Source organism: Chionomys nivalis, chromosome 12 (genome assembly GCF_950005125.1).
Source record: "Chionomys nivalis chromosome 12, mChiNiv1.1, whole genome shotgun sequence".
Taxonomy (NCBI): domain Eukaryota; kingdom Metazoa; phylum Chordata; class Mammalia; order Rodentia; family Cricetidae; genus Chionomys; species Chionomys nivalis.
Window position 1 is genome coordinate 73,843,027 of NC_080097.1, and position 23,359 is coordinate 73,866,385.

General features: G+C 45.2%; 1 protein-coding gene across 1 annotated transcript; it reads left to right on the forward strand.

Annotated features, from left to right (window-relative positions):
• Window positions 1–8,364: 8,364 nt before the first annotated feature.
• On the forward strand, window positions 8,365–21,159 carry Parp2 (poly(ADP-ribose) polymerase 2). Its single transcript, XM_057786297.1, has 16 exons — window positions 8,365–8,440; window positions 10,313–10,459; window positions 10,726–10,796; window positions 11,605–11,655; window positions 14,008–14,104; window positions 14,458–14,533; window positions 15,083–15,185; window positions 15,968–16,127; window positions 16,337–16,475; window positions 19,070–19,133; window positions 19,211–19,345; window positions 19,522–19,649; window positions 19,790–19,889; window positions 20,411–20,509; window positions 20,691–20,815; window positions 20,932–21,159. Exons 1-16 carry the CDS (start codon window positions 8,401–8,403, stop codon window positions 21,089–21,091), a joined length of 1,695 nt encoding a protein of 564 aa, XP_057642280.1. The 5' UTR covers window positions 8,365–8,400; the 3' UTR covers window positions 21,092–21,159.
• Window positions 21,160–23,359: the final 2,200 nt, after the last annotated feature.

Genomic DNA, 23,359 nt, shown 5'->3' on the forward strand with positions numbered 1-23,359 from the left:
AGCAAGGTAAGCTTGATGGTTAAGGAAACAAATTGTTGCTCTTTCCCCAGACTTTATTAAAGTCTAATCGACAAACAAATTGCATAGTTGAATGGCCAAGTGTTTTGATCAGAGGCAACTGTCACCACCACCCTCTGTGGAGGAAGATGTGGTGAGCAACTTAAGTTCAGACATGCTGAACTTCCCCCACTGGGTCTGGGTTCGACAGTTTAGGCTCTACACACAAGTAAGATCAAAAACTGTCCTTTAGTGTGTGGTTCATTTCCCTTGGAAAACATCCCCTGGTTTCGAGGCTGAGTAGTATTCCAATGTATGTACCACCTTAATCTGCAAATTAAAACAGTATGTCTATTTTAGCCATTGCTAATGAGGCTTTAATGAACGTGGGAATAGTTTTTCTATGTTTGCACATTCCATAATATAATGTTTTTGTTGTAGATTTTTCTTTAGATAATGGTATCAAGGAGCCCATACTAGCCTTAAACTCATTGGGGAGCCAATGGTGATCTTAAACTTTTCATAGAATTTTTTTGTTTGTTTTTAAGACAAGTCTAGCTTTTTTTAGGCCATGTTGGCCTTAGAGACCAGAAAGGGCTGTGATCAGGGGTGTCACCACTCAAGACAAATCTTGTAAGAATCAGACACTGTGCCATTGTGGAGACAAACCCTAGATAGGCAAGCATTCTAGAAGCTGACTTACGTACCCTGCCCAGACAGTGGGTTCTGAAGGCAGACAGACTACCTTTAATCAAGCTATTAAGACAAAGCCGCCTCAACTAAGCATTTCTTTAAAGATCAACGAGGTGACACATACTTTACACTGCAGCTGCGTGGAGATAAATGTTTGATGTGGCTGTCACTCGTAAGATATTCTCCACGAGCCGGGCGGTGGTGGCACACGCCTTTAATCCCAGCACTTGGGAGGCAGAGGCAGGCGGATCTTTGTGAGTTCGAGACCAGCCTGGTCTACAAGAGCTAGTTCCAGGACAGACTCCAAAACCACAGAGAAACCCTGTCTCGAAAAACCAAAAAAAAAAAAAAAAAAAAAAAAAAAAAAGATATTCTCCACGAAAAACGCCATTGTTCACAGGAACTCTGAAATCAGAAAGAAGACCCTCTAGCTTTAAGATCTTGTCTTTTAGGATTAAGGAACCCAAATTTGCACCTCCTTTTCTGCTATCCCCTACTTAACACAAACGCATTCCTCCATGCTGGGATGGCAGGCACATGCAGCCACGTCTGGCTTTTGTGGATTTAAATTTAGGCTTGGTCCTCTTACCCACTAAACCTGCTTTCTAATCCCCAATGTCCTCCCTTCTTCTGTTTCTGAGATAAGGTCTCACCATTTAAGCCCTGGCTATCTTAGAAAAAGGCCCAAAGTCGTCTTCCTTATGTGGTTAGTCTACTTTTCCTTAGTCCTAAAATATGACTAACACCAGAATTATCAATTCTCCAGTAACTAAGAAAGCATGCCCCTTCTGCCCCTTCTACCACGCAAGAAGCACATGGTTATTCTGAGTCCCTTCCCAACATTAATGTGCTCACAAGATAACCTGTCACCACCCCACCTGAACTCGGGCTAAGTAAGGATTGTCAGCATGGTCTTTACCTATGGCATGAAACTCATTACTGCTAGCTAGGACTGGCTCCAAGGCAGCACCATGTACAAAATAAATAGAAATAGGAAGCACTATAATATCTAGATATCATAGAAATCTTTTAATACTTATTTGTGTATGAATGGTTTGTCTGCATGCATATATGTGCACCATGTGTGTTCCTGGTCTCCAGATCCCCTAGAACTGGGTCGCTGATAGTTGAGACACTGTATAAAGGCTGGGAACTGAATGCAGGTCCTCTTTCTGCACGTGCTCCTAACTGCTGAGCAGTCTCACCAGATCTCAGACATCTCGAACCCTCTCAAACAGAATACACTAAATGCCACACACACCACATACACCAACTGACTTAGTGACTCATTTGGGGGGAACAGTAAGACCATAAGCTATTTAAATAACTATCAGTAAAAACAATAAATTATGGCACAGACACATGTGACAAGCATGCAGATGCTCTTTATGAATATGGAGCAAAGTGTGGGGCATCGTTCTGTACAGAAAGGAGAAGCGGGTATGAGCACACACAACATCGTTAGCTACACAAGCCCTGGAAGACGTAAAAGCCTTCACTGTGCACTCAAACTATTCAGTCCCCAGCATTCACATGGCTGGTGTCTCAAAGCAGTCAGTAACTACAGTTCCAAGGAATTCATGTCCTCTCCTGGACTCTGCAGGAAGCAGGCACACATACACACATGCATTGTGTGTGTAATTATGGACTTAAAGACAAATGAGGCCAAGTATAAGGACATCGGAGTCACCAATGCCGATTAGTACGTTAGTTAGGCTAGGATTTCTCTTTCTCACCTTTCCTGCCTATAGCAGCAACCAATGGGCCAGGCTTGATGCCACAGGCCTTGGATACCCAGCGCTCAAGACAGTTATAGAGGATCGAGAGTTGAGGCCACCCTGGTCCACATAGAAAGTTCCAGGACAGCAAGAGCTACCTACATGAGACTCCGTCTCAAAAACTTAATACAATTCAGCAAGGATGCAGAGATGGATCAGCAGTTAAGAATGCTTACCACAGAGGACCTGAGTTCAGTTCCCAGCACCCATGTTGGGCAGCTCACTGCTGTAGGTAACACAGTTCCAGGGATCTAAAAAAGCCTCTTCTGGCTCAGAGAATACCTACATACTGTCTGCACAAACCATCCCCACACACGTACATACATAATTAAAAATAAACCCGTAAAAAATAACCAAGTTTACATTCTGACTAGCATTAAAAAAAAAAAAAAAGCAAACCTAGTGAGATCACACAGAAAGTCATGAGAAAAAGTAGCCACAGTATGTACTGTAAAGCCGCGTCTTACTTTACAAGGTTTACCAGTTACTGTACACCAACAAGGGGCTGGACTTTATATTTTTGTTGGCTCTTCGAAAAGGATGCCCAGAATGGCCCAGATATTCTCCGACGTAAGCGGAGCTGTCTCACCAGAACGGACCCCGTGGCGCTGCAATTTCAATGTGCACCAAGCTGAGATCCCTGGTCCTTCTCAATATGGCTTATGTCTTATCCTCATAGGGCTAATTAAATCACCTGTCCTCGGAGTTTACTATCTAGTCTCATACATGCTCTGAGCAAATTCTACAGCAAACACTTCAAAAAGGATTTTCAAATCGGCCAAGGTCGTGGCCCCCAGAGACATTCACCAGAAAAGTAAAACACGAACTCAACTCACCCTCCCGGGGTCGCCCGAACAGATGAGCCAACAGCGCTGGGGTTATAACGGTGCCTAGCAAGCAAAACGAAGTCAGGATTTCCCGAGAATCAGGCACTCTGTGCACGCAGGAGAATGTATTTCTGGGTCACCAGGTCTCCGGACCCAAGACTGCCGAGGCCCACGTGGAGACAAGCCAGGTAGTTCACCTTGCTGCCGGCCCCTAACCTCCCAAAACAGAAATCAATTTCCTCGGAACTCACAGGCTTCAGTGTCGACCTGAAATAAAAGCCTGGCCCCTGGGTAGACCGCTCAAAGGAAAGAGAACTTGAAAACCAGAGACTCAAATTGCTTGCGCACTCACCAGCCCACCAGACAGGAGAGGTAGAGAAAGAATAAGGCGAGGAAGCGGCCTAAGTAATGGACCTCCGAGTTTGATTGGTTGGGTGCAGGGAGTGGCCCCTCCTCCCTGACCTTAAAGGGTGCTGCCGGGCTACAACTCTTTCTAGGTGAGAGCACAAAACACAAGCTATAAATACTTTATAACCGTCCACGTTTGAAGCTGCATTCAAGTTAATATACAAGCTAACAAACAATAATTAACATTTTTTAACGGGTGGTTTAGTGTTTATTCTTTTTTTTTTTTTTTTTCGAGACAGGGTTTCTCTGTAGCTTTGGAGCCTGTCCTGGAACTCGCTGGCCCTGAACTCACAGAGATCCGCCTGCCTCTGTCTCCGGAGAGCAGGGATTAAAGGCGTGTGCCCCACCGTCTGGTTTAGTGTTTATTCTTTAAATTAATATTTGAATACTTGTACACATCTAAGCCGCCATTCCCTTGGGTTAAATTATTGTGAACGCCAAGAGAGAGGATTAACTGAATCACAAGTTGCCCTTGAAGTTAGGTTTGCCCTGGATGGAAAGCTTTATTTACGTGCAGTCTAGACAGAGTCATTCAGACAAAACAGCAGCCTACAGAATGTCTAAGATTCAAGACCATGCTGGTCTACAAGAGCTAGTTCCAGGACAGGGTCCAAAGCTACAGAGAAACCCTATCTCAAACCTTCCCCTCCCAAAAAAAAGATTAGGAAAGATCTTCACCAGCACATCCAATTGAGGATTCATGTCTAAAATACACTGAAAACTAAAAAAAAAAAAAAAGACATCAAAAAAAAATCTAAACAAAGAATTCTTAAAATGCTAATGGCTAAGAATCACGTAAACAATGTTCAACATCCCTAGTTCTCAGGGAAACACAAATCAAAACTTCCTTAAGATTTCTTCTGGGCAGTGGTGGCGCACGCCTTTAATCCCAGCACTCGGGAGGCAGAGGCAGGTGGATCTCTGTGAGTTCGAGACCAGCCTGGTCTACAAGAGCTAGTTCCAGGACGGGCTCCAAAGCTACAGAGAAACCCTGTCTCGAAAAACCACAAAAACAAAAAAAAAAAAAGATTTCTTCTTACTGCAGTTGGAGTCAGCCAAGATCAATAAAACAAGAGTTCATACTGGCAAGGATGTGTTGTTGGCGGGAGTGCACACTTGCACAGCCACTATGGAAATCAGTGTGTGGTTCCTCAGGAAGCTGGGAAGCATATGCCCAAAGGCCACTTCATCCTACTACAGAGACACTTGGCCATCCATGGTCATAACAGCTAGGAATTAGAAACAGCCTAGATATCCATCAGCAGATGATGGGTGTGTGTGGAGGGGAGTGGTACTATACAATGGATTATTAGTCATCTGTTTAAAAAAGGAAGACATTACAAACCAGCAGGTATGTATGGTGGCACATACCTGTAAACCCAGCACTCAGGACAAAGAGGCAGGTGGAACCTGAGTTTGAGGCCTGGGCTACAGAGTTAGTTCCAGGAAAAACCAGGACTCCACAGAGAAACCCTGGGAAGAAGAAGGAGGAAGAAGAGGAAGAGGAGAATAATTATGAAATTCACAAGTAAATGATGGAACTAGAAAAAAAAATCATCTGGAGTGAGGTAACCCAGACCTAAAAAGACAAATATGTAATATGTGTAATATGTCTTCTCTTATATGTGGATGTTAGCTTTTGTAGCTCAGGCTGGCCTCAGACTCAGAAATCCACCTGACTCTGCCTCCAGAGCGCTGTGGTTAAAGGCATGCACCACCACCCAGCACGGATATTAGGTTTTGAGCTTTCAAGAGTCATACTACAATGCGTACAACCACAGAGGTTAGTGACTCGGAGTGGGAGGATCCCCAAGGAAAGGGAGATAGAATATATACGGAGAAACAAAAACTGGAACAAGAGGATTAAAGGGGAGGGGGTGGAAGAGAGAGGTAAAGAGGGAATATGGGGGGGGGCAAGCAACTAGGGGGCATATGAAGACCTACTATTGTAGACGCTTCTTAAAGTGCATGCATGTATGAAAGAAATCTAAATGGAGTTACCAAATAACAGGGGTGAGACATCTCTCGCAACCAAGAGAAACCTCCAGTGCCAGGAATGGGTTACATGTAACCGAGTCCTTGGCCAAAGGGAAACCCCAAACAACCAAGTCTATTGCCAAGTATTGGTTGCTTTCTGCAAACAGATGCTAAGGCCCTATTGCTAAAAGTACTTAGATACGGCACTGAATAAAGAGGAGTGAGCTAGTGCTCAGCTTAAGGCGTGCATCCTACTAACTTCTTTCCATGGTACCAGAAGGCACTCTGCACGCCCACCATTGCAGGTTAGGGGTTCTGAAATGGTGGTCCTGGGGCCTTGATCAGGCGCGCTTTCTCTGCTAGTTAAAGAAAGGCAAGAGAACCTGAAGTCTAACAGGCAGCAGCAGAGACGTCTCCAGCTCCGCAGACAGAGTCAGCAACTGAAGAGAAGCAGAGGGGGGACTCGAAAAGTAAAAAATGTAATCTCTTCCCTAGGGCGGGGAGTTTTAAATCTTGTGAAGAGTTTTCTTCCCCTAATTTAGGGTTGGTCAGTTTGAAGAAAGCCAGAATGATTGACTGGCTCAGAACTGCTGTGTGGCATGTCTTGACGAGGTCTTGAACGTATTAAGCCAGCCCAACATCATGGAGCCTACTGGTGGGAAACAGAAGCCTACAGAGCACTTGTTTTAAGGTACCAGGCTTTTGTGTCAAGCCAGGAGGGTAAGGAAGAAGCTAGCCATTCTTAAAATTTTACCATATTTATTGCCTAACCACGCTCCCTCTCTATCTTCCTGCCTAATAGTGAGTCTCACTCCTAGTCTCTCAGTACCAGAGGAGAGAGGTGACGAACCCAGCTACAAACCTTTCAGTTACAATAGTGATCTCCATGATAAACGCTTCAGTTACAATAGTGATCTCCATGATGTGCTGGTGCAACAGTGGCACAAGAGACGTTGGCGTAGCCAACCACTCTCTGGCTGATACAGCTGATACAGGGCCACTGCACCGGGCAGACCCATGCCTAACACTGCTTAGATGGTCAAGAACTGACACTAGATCTAAGACCTAGGGGAAAACCAAATGCCATTGTTCTCCTAAAGGAATATAACAACAAACAACTAATGACATTCTAGTATACCCATATATCAGTGTCTCCTTCTGCCAACATCAGAGACGGGAAATAATTCAGAAACACGCACCTGGACAATGTGCAGAGACTGTAGAACATCCAGTCCTAAGTGGGGGATCTTCATCAAACTCCTCCCCTCAGAGTCAGGGCACTATGTGGAAGAGGAAACAGAAAGACTGAAAAAGCCAGTGGAGATGGAAGACACCAAAGAAACAGCAGGACCAGTGCACACAGGAGCTCACAGAGACCAGGGCAGGATGCGCAGGGCCAGGCCAGAGGGGGTCTCAGCTCAGGACACAAGCTCCCACCCCTAACCAACAGGGTGTCTGTAATGACACCGCTTACTGGGTATAATTGACCACATTTGAGGGCAGGCCCTGTGCCCAGCAGTAGATGTCCACAACACAAAACAAACTGGTATTCTGGGGGCCTTTTCTGGTCTCATATTGCTTTGTTTGGCCCCTTTTCACTTTACTGGTCTTTTGTATGTTATTGTTTCCAACTTTGTGTTTAATGGGGTTTGTTTTTGTATGTGACTTTGCGTGTATATGTCTCTTGTGCTTTTTCTTCCTTTATTTTTTATTCTGTTTTGTTTTGAGAGGGTCTGTCTCTGTAGCCCTGGCTGTCCTGGAGGTAGGCATGCCTCTTCCTCCCGGACCACTACGCCCGACCTTTCTCTTTTTAAAGAAGTTTTTGGGTTTGTGTGTGTTTCTTTGGCATGTGTACATGTCACTTGTGCCTTTTAATTATTTATTTATCTTTCTAAGTCAAGAGCGAGGAGACATGGAGTTGGATGGGAGGGGAGGTGGGAAGGAAAACCTGGCTATCTAAGCGTTCCTAGCTTGGTGAATTCCCCAGCCTGTTCTTCTGTGACTACAAGCTTAACTACGAGCTTTTCCTGAGTCCTTGTTCCATTCCAGCTACAGGCCCTAGTTCCATTCCACCAGCTACAGGCTCATTTCTGCTTTTGTAAAGATAGAGATATGGAACTACATCTATTTTGGTAAAAAAATAAATAAATAAAAAATAATAATGAAAAAAAAATGCGGGCGGGGGAGAGTAGTCTGAATTGGGTTATGAGGCGCGTGCCTCACCTCAGCCATTGAACTCGCGTTGCCGGCCGTGAGTCTGTTCCAAGCTCCGGCGAGGGGGGCATCCGCCCGCCATGGGGGTACGGGCCTCTCCTGCCCAGTCTGCCCGAGCGCGGAGCCCTGCTCTCTGGGAACTCACCTCCCCCCTCGGGGAGGGCCCGGTTAGGACCGCGGGGGGCCCCAGTCTCAGACCTTCCCAGGGGCCGGGGAGTGACGAGCACTCAGCGCGTGGCCCCGCTGATGAGCTTCCTCCGCCCGCCGGAGAGACGGGGCGGCGGCAATAAAAGGCTCCGGGGCGGCCCGGACTTATCAGTTATGGTGGCTTCCCACGAGGCGCAGCGCCGTTCATTTGCGTGGCCCCGCCCCAGAGGGAAGCCCGCGCTGCTCATTTGAATGGCCCCGCCCCAGAGGGAAAGCCCGCGCTACTCATTTGTGTGGCCCCGCCCCAGACGGGAAGCCCGCGCTGCTCGGCCGCGGTGCTGACGTCTGCCTCTCGCGCCATGGCGCCTCGGCGGCGGAGAGCGGGCTGCAGGAGGCGAGGTGAGCTGCACCGTAACGGCAGACGCGACTGTCCAGTCCTGTTGGCAGCTGGAGGGCATGCAACTAAAAGCAGGTCTTCGTGACTGAGTCTGGCGCTGCCAAAGGACAAACGCGTACAGCACAGTAGTTAACTGCTTATGTCAGCTTCTTAAGATACATCCGATTTCAGAGAGAAAAATTCGGATCTTGGAATTGTTGGCTGTGGGCTGCATACTGTTACTGTACACGATTTTACTTTTTGTACAACGAACTCCAAGGTCCTGAAGCTCCAGTGAGCAAAGCTGGCTGTAAGCTGGTCCAGACTGTAGGGCTCTTTACTGACCATGATTATATGATCTAGATTGAAGGTATTGAAGACCAGAGGTTACGAAACCCATGCCGCAAGTAATGAACTTTGAACATCTCTGTAAATTTATTTTGGCCTGTTTTATTAATATATGGTCAGGATAGCAATTTAGGAAGGATTGCTCAGTTTATTTCAAGACTGGTGTGACATTTATTTGTAAACGCTTAAAGAAATCTTAAGTTATTTCTTTTAAAAAATTATTTAATTTTTATGTGTAGTTTGTCTGTATGTATAATGTACATCAAATATGTGCCTGGGAGCCAAAAGGGGCCATTGGATATCCTGGAACTGCGGTTACTGACAGTTGTGTTCCATCTTGTGAGAGATGGGACTTGAACCCAAGTCCCCTGGAAGAGTGGGGGAACCTCTTCATCTGACCCATCTCTCCAGCCCCCTTTAAATTCTTCAAAAGAATTTGTCAGAATTGGTCATATTGGCTCATGCTTTTAATCCCAGCACTTGGGAGGCAAAGAAGCAGGAGGATCTCTGTGAGTTGTAGGCCAGCCTGGTCTACATAGTGAGTTCCAGAACAGCCTGAGCTAAGTAGACAGACCCTGTCTCAAAGTAAAAAGAAATTGTCATGGTGCTGAAGTGTTGGCTCAGTGCTTAAGAACACTTGTTCCTCTCACAGAGGACCTGGGTTTGATTCCAATTTATCCACATAGCTGTTCATAGCCACCTTACCAGATTTTATGCCCTCTTCTGATCTCCCGGTGTGCCAGGCTCATGTAGTGCACATGCATATTTGCAGACAAAACACCCATACACGTAAAAACAAATATAATAATGTCAGGCGGATCTCAGTGAGTTCAAGGCCAGTTAGTTCCAGGGCAGGCTCCAAAGCTACAGAGAAACCCTGTCTCTAAAAACAAAATAAATAAATAAAATGATAACTTTTTAAAGTTTGTCAGCAGATTGGAGGGCAGGAAGACCTCCACTCAGGCAAAGCTGGTGCTGTGGCTTTAAGATAGGAAGGAATTTCAGAGTATGCAGGATGAACCAGAGCTGGGAGTTTATTAAAAGAGGTGTCAGCATACATCTTAAGCACAGGGGTTAAAAGAAAAGGAAATACCTGGGAAGAAAGACCACAGAATGTGTGGGCTTCGTAAAGAAGAATTGCCTTTCACTGTCTTTATAATATATGCAATATTTGCCATGTTTGGCTCTTCAAAGAATTGTTAAAGAATTTAAATGAGGTCACATTTTCTGAGGTGGATCTACAGAATCACAGCGTCAAGGTCTAGATTATGAGGGATGCAGAAGTTAGGTTATCTTTATGTAAGCAATGTTCATGGTCTGTGTAAGACTCCATAGAACAGGAGAGAAATGAGCCCCAGTCCCATTACCTTGCACGTTTATGTCATAAGCCTGATTCATTGTCATTTTAACATAAAAATATTTGAATATCTGTGTCAGCAACCTTCTCGTCCCCCTAGTTTTTCTTCTGTTTTTATTTTGCTTGAGTGTTGTTTAGCTATTAGATCATCTTCGTTGTGTAGTAATTCTTTGCTTGTTCTTGCCTTTAGCTTCTGAAGCGCTAAATGATGCCAAGAGAGCTAAGAACGGCAACAAAGCAACAGAAGACTCTCCTCCCACCAAGAAAATCCGCACATGCCAGGGAAAGGGGCCTGTGGCTGGAGGAAAGGATGCCGATGGGACAAATGGCAAGCAAGGTCGCGAGCCAGGGAGGACATGGGCCAGCTTGCGGGTCTCTGAAAGGAGTGGGATCATATTTCTCCCTTCCCCCTTAAAGAGCAGTGAATTTCCCTGTCATTAGGGCATTCTGCAGTACCAGTCTACTTTGCCGAATTTTTTGTTTTCTTTTCATAGATTTGCTTTCATAGAAGACCCAGAGGGAAGGGTAGAGTTAATTTTGACAGCAAGTCAGCTCTTCTGATTCCCATATAAGTAATGCTCGTGCTTGTGTGTGTCCCCTCAGATTCGGTGAAGGCCTTGCTGTTTAAGGGCAAAGCACCTGTGGACCCAGAGTGTACAGCCAAGGTGGGGAAGGTGAGCGCCTCAGGAACAGGAAGTAAACGTCTTTGTTTCTGTGATTCCTAGCTAGAGTGTTGCTGGTATTCCTTTTAAAGGTGCTTTCTGAATAATGCCAGTGGCTCATTTTCTCCAGTGTTGAGAAATACGGCGATGATGTCTATGATGTCGTGCTAAATTAGCAGAATATTGGGCCTGGAGAGATGGCCCAGGGGTAAGAACATTTGCTGCTCTTCAAGAGGCCCTTCATGTGGGTTTGGTTTCCCAGCCCCCGAAGGACACCTCACAATCATCAGAAGCACCATGTTTAGGTGATCTGATGCCCTCTTCAGACCTCCACAAGTACCAGGCATACGTGGAGCATACACATGCATGCAGGCAAACACTCATGCATTAAGGAATGAATAAATTTAATTCTTAAAAATTTGCAGGGTCTCAACATGATTGCCCGGGGTTGCCATCAGCTTTCCTCAGCTTGTTTCCTTTTCACCCAGGATTGTTAGCTTGTTCAGGGAGGACAGCATGCTTTTGATGAGAAGCTGTCGTGGGATAGCAGAAGTTACTGATGAAGGGGAAAGGATCTAGAAGGAAGCCTACTTAGAGCAGGTTCTTTTGAGTTAGACTCCTTTAGGCCTCTATAATTAGAAGAATTAGTGTGGTTTCATTCTAATGATGACAGACTGTGTGTACAGCATCCATTTCCTTTCTCTTCCGGAAGACAGATGTTGGATGTGTTGGAGAATAAGCCTTAATTATTGAAGAAACAAAGAGGGTCTCACTTTGCTCGTAATTCTGAATACCCTGACGCTGTTTTCTCTCTTCCCAGGCTCACGTGTATTATGAAGGTGATGATGTCTATGATGTCATGCTAAATCAAGTAAGAGGAAGTTATTTTAAGTGTGGGGATTTCTTTTTTATTATTTTTAATTACATTTATTTAATGAATATATTACATTTATTTATTAATTGTGTGGAGGTCAGAGAACAGGTTAAAAGAGTCATTTATTTTCTCCTGCCACCCTGGGGACTTGGCAGGAAGTGCCTCTACACATCGAGCCCTCTTGCTAGCCCAGGCTATCTCAGAATTTCTTCGTAATATAAACCACTCACATTTTTCCAGAATTGACACTGGCTTTTTGATTATTACAATGTACTTTTTGCCCTTGTTGAAGACTTTTTGTTTGTTTTGTAGGCTTTTCAGTATGTGAATTTTTTCTTTGTTTTGTTTTTTGAGGCAGACTCTGACGAAGCCCAGGCTGGACATACAGTCTAGGATGACCTTCAACCCCAGTCTTTTACCTCCGTCCTCCAAGTGTTAGGATTTCAGCCATGCACCACCACATCTGGTTTTATGTGCTACCGGGGATCAGACGCAGGGTTTTATGCATGCTAGGCGAGCTAGATGTTCCACCAACATTGGTTGTTTATTCCTTTATTTATTTTGTCAGTGGTTCTCACTGTGTGGCCCAGGCAGGCCCTGAACTTGCAGTCCCCTTGTTTCCGTCTCTGTGGGACTTGTCTCACCCAGTCTATCCTGACGTTTTACTATGTTTCATTATTACTGGGAATGTGTGATGGGAGGAGGCACATACCACAGCACACGTGTGGAATCTGTTCTCCGTCCTACTGACCCTAACCCACCCCTTGTCCTTGTGCATGTGTGTGTGTGTTTCCACGTTGTCCTTATTAGCCTGGTAGTCACTCTGTAGACCAGGCTAGCCTCATGCTGACAGTAATCCTGCTGCCTCAGCCTCCTGGATGTTAGGATTACAAGTGTGCACTAACAGTTTCTGTTTTTTTTTTTTTTTCTCCTTTTTCTCCCAGTTTGAGAGACCAAGTCCAGTGCCTTGTGCGTGTACATGCCAAGCAAGGCTCTCGCTGAGCTGCATCCCTAATCAGTCTGTTTATCTTCTCTCTCCCTCCCTCTCTCTCTCTCTCTCTCTCTCTCCCTCTCTCCCTAACCAGCCTTTCTGTTTATCTTCTCTTTCTCTGCCACTCTCTCTTTATCTCTCTCTCTCTCACACACACACACAGTTTTGAATAGATACTTGCCCTGTTCATTTATTTCCCAGAGATGACTCATACTTGAATTTGTTTACCTTTGTGTGTGTCTATACACGAGTGGGTGTTGTTATGAGTGCACATGTATGCTTGCATGGAGAAGCCAAAGGTCAAGTTCAGATGTTGTTCCTAGGTGCCCTTGACTAGTTTCGCTTTTCTTTTTTCTTTCTTTCTTTTTTTTTTTCTTGAAAGAAGTCCTCTTGCTAACCTGTGGCTAACCTAATAGGCTAGGCTGGCTGGCCAACGAGCAGGCTCCAGGGTCTGCCTGTCTCTGCCAAGCAGTGCTGGGATTGCAGTGTGTGTCACCATGCTTAGTATTTTTACATGGACCTTAGGGGTTGAACGCAGGGTCTTGTTTGTTTAGCTAGTACTTTACCGATTGAACTTTCTCACCAGCCACATACTTCAGTTTATTGGTCTAATATATATAATTCTAACAGCTAACGAGTATTCTTTTTTAGTACTTCTACCTTAAAACTATTTTAATCCGGGCTAGGGAACTGATTCAGTAATCCTTGTAGTATTAGCTCGAGGACCTGAGTTCGGATCCCCAGCACCTAAGTAGGAGGCTGGGTACTCTGGTGCATACCTGTAATCCTAGCACTGGGGAGGCTAGGAGACAGTAGGACACATGGGGCGAGAGACCCTGTCTCAAACCATAACGTAGAATGAAAAAAATACCTTTGAAAGGAGCTTTCATTAGTGTAGGGTGGGGGTTTCAGAAGAATCCCATTAATGTAGGATGTTGGGGTTAGGTCTGGGGGTGGTTTCAGGAGGATCCCATTAATGTAGGATATGGGTTGGGGTAGGGAGTTCCAGGGGATCCCGTTAATGTAGGATGTTGGGGTTGGGTAGGGGATTTCAGGAAGATCCCATGAATGTAGGGTATGGGGTTGGGTGTGGGGGGGGGTGGAAGGATTCAGGAGAATCCCATTAATGTTGGGTAGGGGATTTCAGGAAGTATCCAGGATCCCACTTTTAATTCCTAAGAACCCATCATTAAGTTCCTGTTTTTATCCTTATTCTTTGGGATCTATTTGTTTTCATCACGCTCTGTTTTTCTTTTTGGCAATTACTGGCGAGTTATAACCAAGGAAGCAGCAATGGTTTGTGTGACTTCCAACTGTAAAACTCTCCTTTTATGGTATTATTCTCCCCCTTACCACAGACCAATCTCCAGTTCAACAACAACAAGTACTATCTTATTCAGTTGTTAGAAGATGATGCCCAGAGGAACTTCAGTGTCTGGATGAGGTGGGGCCGAGGTAAAGGCTTTGTGATGGATTGTGAGCAGCCATTCAGAAACATCTGCGAAAGGGCTCAGGAACCCACGTGGGCTTTTGAGGTTGGGGCGTGGCCAGCATCCTCATTAGGAAGCTTTGTGAGGCTGGGAAGACTCCGTCCATTGGACAGATGGTCCTGCTTACAGGCTGTGACACTTGGCATCTCGTGTCAATAGGATCTGTTGCCTGGCCTTTGCACCTTTCCCGTCCCTCCCCGTGTCCTGCCTGTTGTCACACAATAAGCAGAGAGACCTCAGGGAGATGCCTCGTTCCTGCTAGAGCTGTACTTGGGGTCACGGGCACGGAACCATCTGTCTATGGTGTTTCCTTTGCAGTGGGGAAAACGGGACAGCACAGCTTAGTGACTTGTGGTGGTGACCTCAGCAAAGCAAAGGAGATATTTCAGAAAAAGTACGTGCTGAAAAATGAGTTAAAAAACGTACCCTTCTTGGATCTCTCTTGTTGAAGAATTTCATGTAAGGATAATTGGGCCTAAATGTGGATTCCTTTCTACTCTGATGCCTTGTGATTAGAACATTAAATTGTATCTTTAGTGACTAAATCAACCTAAAACCTCGAAGGTGACCATCAAGCAAAGCTAAGAAGTTAGAAACACTGGAGACTCTCTGCCTGGAGCTTTAAACTTCTCATGGCAATTCTGAGGGCGACTCTCTAGAGTCTAGACACAGGTTTCTCTGTGGGAAAGGCATTGGTTGTCTGTCTTTATTTCATATATCAATGACTTCTGTGTTTTGGGACCTGGGAAACCTTATTCTCAATTTTGCTTGATTTCTTTGTTCCCGTTTTTCTGTTCATTCAGTGCCCTACTTCGCAGCCACACTACAGAACACTGGTGTGTGCCTGAGCTGTGGGACACTGGTTGTTAGGAAATCGCTGTGCGCCTCCCTCTGGCAGTGGGCCTTGATTTGCATGGTTTCCCCACTTCCTTGGACTTCACAGATTCCTTGACAAAACGAAAAATAATTGGGAGGATCGTGAGAACTTTGAGAAAGTGCCTGGGAAATACGACATGCTGCAGATGGACTATGCTGCCAGTGTGCAGGTAACCCGACGCCAAATGAGCGCCGTCTAGCCGGGTGGTGGAGGCCAGTGCAAGACCAGAGCAGGCTGGGGTATTAGGAGTCACCGCTATCCCCACCTTAGATAATTCTCCCTCCTCTTCAATCCCAAAGGGCTGGAAATGCCTTTCTGTGTCTGTGGTCCTAAGACTACAGTCTCCCCTGCTGTGTTCTAGAGTTTATGAAACCCTGAAGTTTGGTTTTATAGACCAAGAGAGGGCGCCAGATCTCATTTCAGATGGTTGGGAGCCACCATGTGGTTGCTGGGAATTGAACTCAGGACCTTTGGAAGAGCAGGCAATGCTCTTAACCACTGAGCCATCTCTCCAGCACCCTGGCTTCACTCCAAGGGCTGGAGGTGCAGGTCAGAAGGAGAATATTTGCCAAGCACACGTGAGGCCCGAGGTTCAAATGTGAGAATCACAAAAAGAAAGAAAAATAATTTTGACAAACTAAGGTTTCCAAGATACTAAGAACTTTCCTAAAACCTCATAGATCTGAAAATGAAGAAACTTTGTATTAATATGATCAGAAGGGTGTGGCCTAAGAGCCTTGTTTGCATACTTAACGACTTTGCTGGAAGGGCCATTTGTTCCTCCCCTGAGTGCTTCCCTGTGCAGGAGCTATAACAAGATGGGGTGGAAATCACCCTGGCTGCTCCAACAAGATCCCTAACAGAACGAACCAGCATGCAAACACACGGAGGATCACTGCACTGCTGTAGCACACCCTTCGGATATTACAAGTCGTGCTTACTTTGCTACAGGACGAAGATAAAGCAAAGCAAGAGGAGTCTCTTGAGACTTTGAAGCCAGAGTCACAGCTGGATCTTCGAGTCCAGGAGCTGATAAAGTTGATCTGTGACGTGAAGACAATGGAGGAGGTGATCGTGGAAATGAAGTATGACACCAAGAAAGCCCCACTGGGTAGGACTTGAGAGTCTTCCGTTGCCCTGTGTGTCTCCTGGCTGCTTTAGTGAGCAGTCACGGATTACTCAAAGCCCCGAGTGAGGCAGTGGGATCTGAGGGCTTGAGAGGGTAACACTGTTTTGAAATTTGAGTTTAGACTGGGCAGAGGTGTATAGTTTATAGGCATGGGACCCTGTTTGGGGTCTGATCTCTGACTGGGCCTCCAGGAAAGCTGACGGTGGCACAAATCAAGGCAGGCTACCAGTCTCTCAAGAAGATCGAGGACTGTATTCGGAGCGGCCAGCACGGGCGAGCTCTTCTTGAAGCATGCAATGAATTCTACACCAGGATCCCACACGACTTCGGGTAAGGGTGTGCTATTTCTTTCTTCTGCTACTCACTCTTATTCTGTAGGCAACTGCAGCAGCTGTGGTCCTCTTAATCTTCTATACCTGAGGAAATTGTTACCTTAAATAGAACTACATCCAATAAGATTTGTAGCTTAGATATGGGAAGTCGGCACTCAGGAAGTAGAGAGACGCCAGCCTGGAGCCTGTCGCAAGAAAATTGTAAAAATGAAAGAAGTATGAGACGTAATTTCCCAACTTGATTAGAACCATATTCCTGACCTAGTGAAAGTTAGCTAACTCATGAGAGAATGAGTCCCCACCCCTGAAAAAAAAAAAAGAACAATGCATCTAGCCACTAAGTAAAACACTTTGACACTTTGCAAATCATCCCTCCTCCAATTCCTTTAGATGACCCACCCACACAAATACCACTGTTCTGAAACCAAATGATTGATATCAAATGAATAAAACCCATTACCACCCTGTGTGTGTGTGTGTCTGTGCATGTGTGTGCCCGTGCGTGTGTCTGTCTGTGTGTGTGTGCATGTGTCTGTGTGTATATCTCTGTGTGTGTATGTCTCTGTGTGTCTGTGTGTGTGTCTGTCTGTGTGTCTGTGTGCGTGTGTGTCTGTGCGTGTCTGTGTGTCTGTGTGTGTGCGGTCCTCAGTCCTCAGACCTTGTACATGTTACCCAGGTACTTTCCCTCTGAGCTACATCCTAACCCAGTTCATTCTTCATCCTGGTCTTCATTGTTTCCATTTTCTCTGTTGCTTTCTGTGAACTCCATGACCTCAAAGTTGCCCCGAATGGTCAAAGGGTTTACCCCTTCTAGGTTGTCTTCAGACTGCCTTATTAACAACAGTGTAGCTTATTTTGAAAAAGGATCCCATAGAAGAATTTCAACTCTAGTCCTGAACATGGAAATTTTGATTATTCATGATATGTTTATTTGTAGAAAAGCTAATGATAAATAACCAAATATCCTTAGTATATAGGTGTCTGTGTATCGTGTGACATCCATAGTGGACAAGTACTGGATTAATAATTCATGAAAAACTATAATGGCCTCAAGGATGAGAATTTGAATTAAATGAAATCAGTCCCAGACTCATACTGTGGGCTTCCATTCAGTTAAGATTCCCGAAGTGATGAAGTCACAGAAATGGAGGTGAAATTAAGGGAAGAAAAGGAGAAGGGGTGGGTTTGGAGACAATTTTACTGCCCCTTCGTGTAGTTACAAAAATACTCTGAAGGGACAGGTTAGGTTGTACAGAATTAAATACAAACATTAAGTTAAACCTTGAGCACTGAAACAGTTTGTAGCTTAGATACAGCCATACACTTTGTAGCTGAGGTACAGCCATACACTTTGTAGCTGAGGTACAGCCATACACTTTGTAACTGAGGTACAGCCATACACTTTGTAGCTGAGGTACAGTCATACACTTTGTAACTGAGGTACAGTCATACACTTTGTAGCTGAGGTACAGTCATACACTTTGTAACTGAGGTACAGTCATACACTTTGTAGCTGAGGTACAGCCATACACTTTGTAGCTGAGGTACAGCCATACACTTTGTAGCTGAGGTACAGTCATACACTTTGTAACTGAGGTACAGTCATACACTTTGTAGCTGAGGTACAGTCATACACTTTGTAGCTAAGATCCAGTCATATACTTTTGTGCTGAGGTACAGTCATTCACTTTGTAGCTGAGGTATAGTCATACACCTTGTATGAGATACAGTCATAACACCTTGTAGCTGAGATACAGTCATTCCTTAGGGAGGACTTCATGAGCCTTCTGAGACAATACAGAAATACCTAGGAATTTCAAACCCAAACATGAATCTGTGACGTGAAGACAATGGAGGAGGTGATCGTGGAAATGAAGTATGACACCAAGAAAGCCCCACTGGGTAGGACTTGAGAGTCTTCCGCTGCTCTGTGTGTCTCCTGGCTGCTTTAGTGAGCAGTCACAGATTACTCAAACAAGGGTTGTGTATATATGTACAGATATGTGTACCTGTAAGGAGAGGCTGTGAAAGGCAGATTATAAGCTTTTGTCGAGTTTCCTATGTGATTGCAAGAATCATTCTTTACTATTGAAATTTGTTTAAAAAAATCCAATTTGAAGAATTTCCTTCCTGCACTCCTGTAAACGGAATGTTGGCGTGATGTAGTAGTGGTAGATTTTACTCTGTGTCACACCAACACAATACAAACAGTGTGCACTCACTTACTAGTGGATATTAGATGTAAAACTGAATAGGTGTTTTATCCTACTTAGAATGTGCATTTAATACCCCTTTATATTTAGTCTTTGAAGTCTTTGCACAGTACTTTCTCTTTCAAATAGGAAATCTTGATTTTATGTAGTCCTGGCTGCCCTGGAACTCATTCTGTAGACCAGGCTGGCTTCAAATTCACAGAGATCCTCCTCCCTCTGCCTCCTGAGCACTGAGATTAAAGGTGTGCGCCACTAAATCCAACTTTTTTCCTTTTCTTCAGTAAGAAGGCAGATACCCATTTCCCACAGTACCTGTTTTTGTCCTGTACCGTCTAGCCGCACACCAGACACCTCACACTGGTTGTCTCTCTGTTTGTAGCCTCTCTACCCCTCCAGTAATCCGGACGGAGAAAGAGCTGTCGGACAAAGTGCAACTGTTGGAGGTGAGCCATGAGTGCCCGGGAGGTTCTCAGACTCAGCCTGCGCTCCTTTACATTGCTTCTGTGTCTCGTTCTCTTAGGCGCTGGGAGACATTGAAATCGCCCTTAAGCTGGTGAAGTCAGAGCGCCAAGGCCCCGAACACCCGCTGGACCAACACTACAGAAACCTACGTTGTGCATTGCGCCCTGTGGACCATGAAAGTAACGAATTCAAAGTAATGAAAATAGTCGTTTATTTTCAGTCTTACTCCAGTGAAGCCCTTCCTTCCCGTCCCTGTATTTAGCGAGAACTTGGGAGTGTAGAGCTCTTTCTTACTGTGTTGTGAGCCCTGCATCCTTCAGCCCGGCCTCGTACAGGGGCTGCACTTGCTGCGCTTCACTCTTTCCACAGGTGATTTCTCAGTACCTACAGTCCACCCACGCGCCTACTCACAGGGACTACACGATGACCTTGCTGGATGTGTTTGAAGTAGAGAAGGAAGGGGAGAAAGAGGCCTTCAGAAAGGACCTTCCTAACAGGTCTGAGTCCAGCTCGGGGTCGAGCAGACATTTCCTCGCCTGGAGTGTGATGAAGGAGGTTGGACGGTGGCGGGGGCAGCTGGTTGGTTTGTGTGTTGTATTCAGGAGAACAATGGAGTAGAATAACGGGTCTTTCTTAGGATGCTACTCTGGCATGGTTCCAGACTGAGTAACTGGGTGGGAATCCTGAGCCACGGGCTTCGAGTTGCCCCACCTGAGGCTCCCATTACAGGCTACATGGTAAGTAGAGACTGACCTCTAGAAGGAACCCAAAGGGAAAAGATAGAGTGATGATCTTGGTTCCCCAGCCCATATTAGGGTTAGGTGGTGCTTCTCTGAAAGAGTTCAGACAGTTCACTGATAACCACATCACCTCTTACCATGTCCTCTCTCTAAGTTCTGAAAGGAATTGTCTCTTAGAGTCTGAAGGCAGAGCTGTGTGGCCGTCCTGGTGTCTCTGGACTGTGTAGGAAAGGGCAGTGGGGGACGAACCATGTTGTGTTTATGAGAACCGACCCTCATGGTCAGCGCTGAGTTTTCTTCTCTATAAATTTCTTATCATTTTCTGCTGCTGGTTTGAGGCAGGGTCTCACTGTGACCTTGGGTGGTTTGGAACTTGCTGTGTAGACCAGGCTGGCCTCAAACTCAAAGACCTGCCTGCTTCTGCCTCCTGAATCCAGGGGTAAAAGGTGTGGACCACCATGCCAGGACCTCCTCCTAATGGATTAGACAGCTGATCTCCACTTTTGTTGGTGTTTCAGTTTGGGAAAGGCATCTACTTTGCTGATATGTCTTCCAAGAGTGCCAACTACTGCTTTGCCTCTCGCCCGAAGAACACAGGACTCCTTCTCCTGTCAGAGGTAGGCAGGGAACACAGCTATGACCGCTAGTTCACTAAGAAAATTTGACTTTGGATTCAAGAGTTACACCCAGAATGGAATTAAAGTAAGGGAATAAAATAGAAATGGGGATGTTCTGGTCGGCTTTGGAATCGCCCACTCTGAACCGGGTATAGACATTCGTGGATCTTTTCCCTTGCAGGTAGCTCTAGGCCAGTGTAATGAGCTACTAGAGGCTAATCCTAAGGCAGAAGGATTGCTTCAGGGCAAGCATAGCACCAAGGGGTTGGGAAAGATGGCTCCCGACCCCACCCACTTCGTCACCCTGTGAGTACCCAGAGCTAAGACTGCTGGCAGACTTCTTTCAGTTTGTTAAGAATTACTTGTCTGTTTCAACTTCTGGACCAAATGTTGATGTTGACACATTTTCTTCCATTTGGCAGAAATGGGAGTACAGTGCCCTTAGGACCAGCAAGTGACACAGGAATTCTCAATCCAGAGGGTTATACCCTCAACTACAATGAGTTTATCGTCTACAACCCCAACCAAGTCCGTATGCGATACCTTCTAAAGATCCAGTTTAATTTTCTGCAGCTGTGGTAAATGCTGATCCAATAAGCAAGATAAAAACCACATGTTGTTAACTTTTTGATAATTTGTTTAATAAAATAGCGGAGCTTTATCTCTGACTTTGTGTGTGTGTGCATGCTGGTACGCACACGTGGAAGCCAGAGGACGGTTGCCAGAGTGCCCCAGCTCTCTACGTACTGCCTTGTCTGTTTGCTTTGTTCCTGGAACTCACTCTGTAGACCAGGCTGGCCTCCAGCGCAGATCAACCTGCTTCTGCCTCTGGAGTGCTGGGATTAAAGGTTTGCACCACTGTAGCCTGGCCACACCGTTCTCCTGAGACAAAGGCTCTCACTGAATCTATCTGCAGGCTGCTGGCCAGCAAGCCCCAGCAATTCAGTCCTTTGCACCTCAAAATGCTGGGATTACAGATACACGCAGCCATACTCAGCTTGTCCTTTAGATTTTTTGTTTGTTTGTTTGTTTGGTTTTTTGGTTTTTTGAGACAGAGTTTCTCTGTGGTTTTGGAGCCTGTCCTGGAACTAGCTCTTGTAGACCAGGCTGGTCTCGAACTCACAGAGATCCGCCTGCCTCTGCCTCCCAAGTGCTGGGATTAAAGGCGTGCACCACCACTGCCCGGCCTTTAGATTTATTTTTAAGTAGGTGTATGTTTCTAAAGTGTGTGTGGTTATATGCACATGAGTGCAGATGCCAGCAGAGGGAGCTGGATCCCCTGGAGCTGGCCTTACAGGTCCCTGGGATGACTGATCTTGGTAAATTAGCTTAACTACACCTGGAATCAACTAAACCAAGCAGCTGGGCATACCTATGAGGGATTTTCTTGATTGAATGAATCACCTGAGATGGAAAGTCACCCTACAACTGGGCCACAGTTTCAGATAGCAGTCCTGTTGTGGAGTATCAGTGTATGTAAAAACGTGTTCCATTTGTTTATGTCATGGAATATTAGTGATATAAACGTGTTGCATTTGTTCACCTGTATGCCTAAGGAACCTGATTAGTCTAATAAAAAACTAAATAGCAAGAGGTATAGATGGGACTTTGAGGCTAGAGAGTAAGGAGGAGGAGGAGTCAGGTTTGAGAGAGATAGAGGGAGACACCAGAGGCCAGCCAATCAGACACGGGAAGCAGGGAAGCAGGACATACAGAAGGAAATAAAGGTAATCAGCCCCAAGCAAAACATAGATGAATAGAAACAGGTTCAAGTAAGTTGCAAGAGCTAGTGGGACAGGCATAAGCTAAAGGCTGGGCTTTCGTAATTAATACGAAGTCTCCATGTTGTTATTTGGGAGCTGGTTGGCAGCCCAAAGAAAATTCCAACTACATAGCCCATGAAAGGGCATGGGGGAAGGGAGCCTTTACTTTTGGCTGCTCTTACACTTTCTGGCGAGTTCATCTTCTGTTACTGATGCATTCTTTGACTGGTCTTTGGAACTCCAATGTAGACTGAAGACCAGGAGCATTCTAGGCATTTCCTAGGACTCCAGCACCTGACTGAAACTGTCTAAAACATGCAGCCTCACGGACTAAACAACCATTGGATTCTTGGCCAGTGAGACATAGCTATAGCCTGTAAGCCATTGTAAATCTCCTTAAAATAATAAAAATATATAATTATATTTATATGTATACATTCATATATATTCACTCATTCTCTCAGTTCTGTTGTTCCTTTAGAGAACACTAAGTCCTCTGCAAGAGCCATCTCCTCAGAACCCAAACACTTATTTCTTCTGATATCACTCTATATCATTTCCAGAAAGAACCCATTCTCTCTGTATCCCACCGCTGTGGCAGGTTACTCTGGATTGTTCTCACTGTATGCAGTCCCCTCACTGAGGGACATTAAAATGCTTTATCCTGCTAGATCCATTTTTTTCTGCCAACCTTTGTCTGTTAAATGTTATTATAGACAGAGTATAGGTTCTAAAGACTCACTTTTCCCTTCAAAATTGTAATTATCCCAATTCTATCTGATGTCCTAGTTATCATCAAATGTCTTATATCTATTATTCGTGTTTTTGTTTCTGATTCTCCTTTCAGAAACAATAAATAAATTTCCTAGCCAGGCATGGTGGTTCACACTTTTAATCCCAGCACTTGGGAGGCAGGGGTGAGCATAACTCTGAGTTGGAGCCAGCCTGGTCTTTATAGTGTCTCAAAAATAAATAATTTAATTTCCCTCCCTCCTCAGTAACATAACCATATGACTTCTCTGCTAACGTTTGCGAAGCAATGCGTGGGAATTGTGCTGTATTTCTGTTATAACTATGAGATAATGAG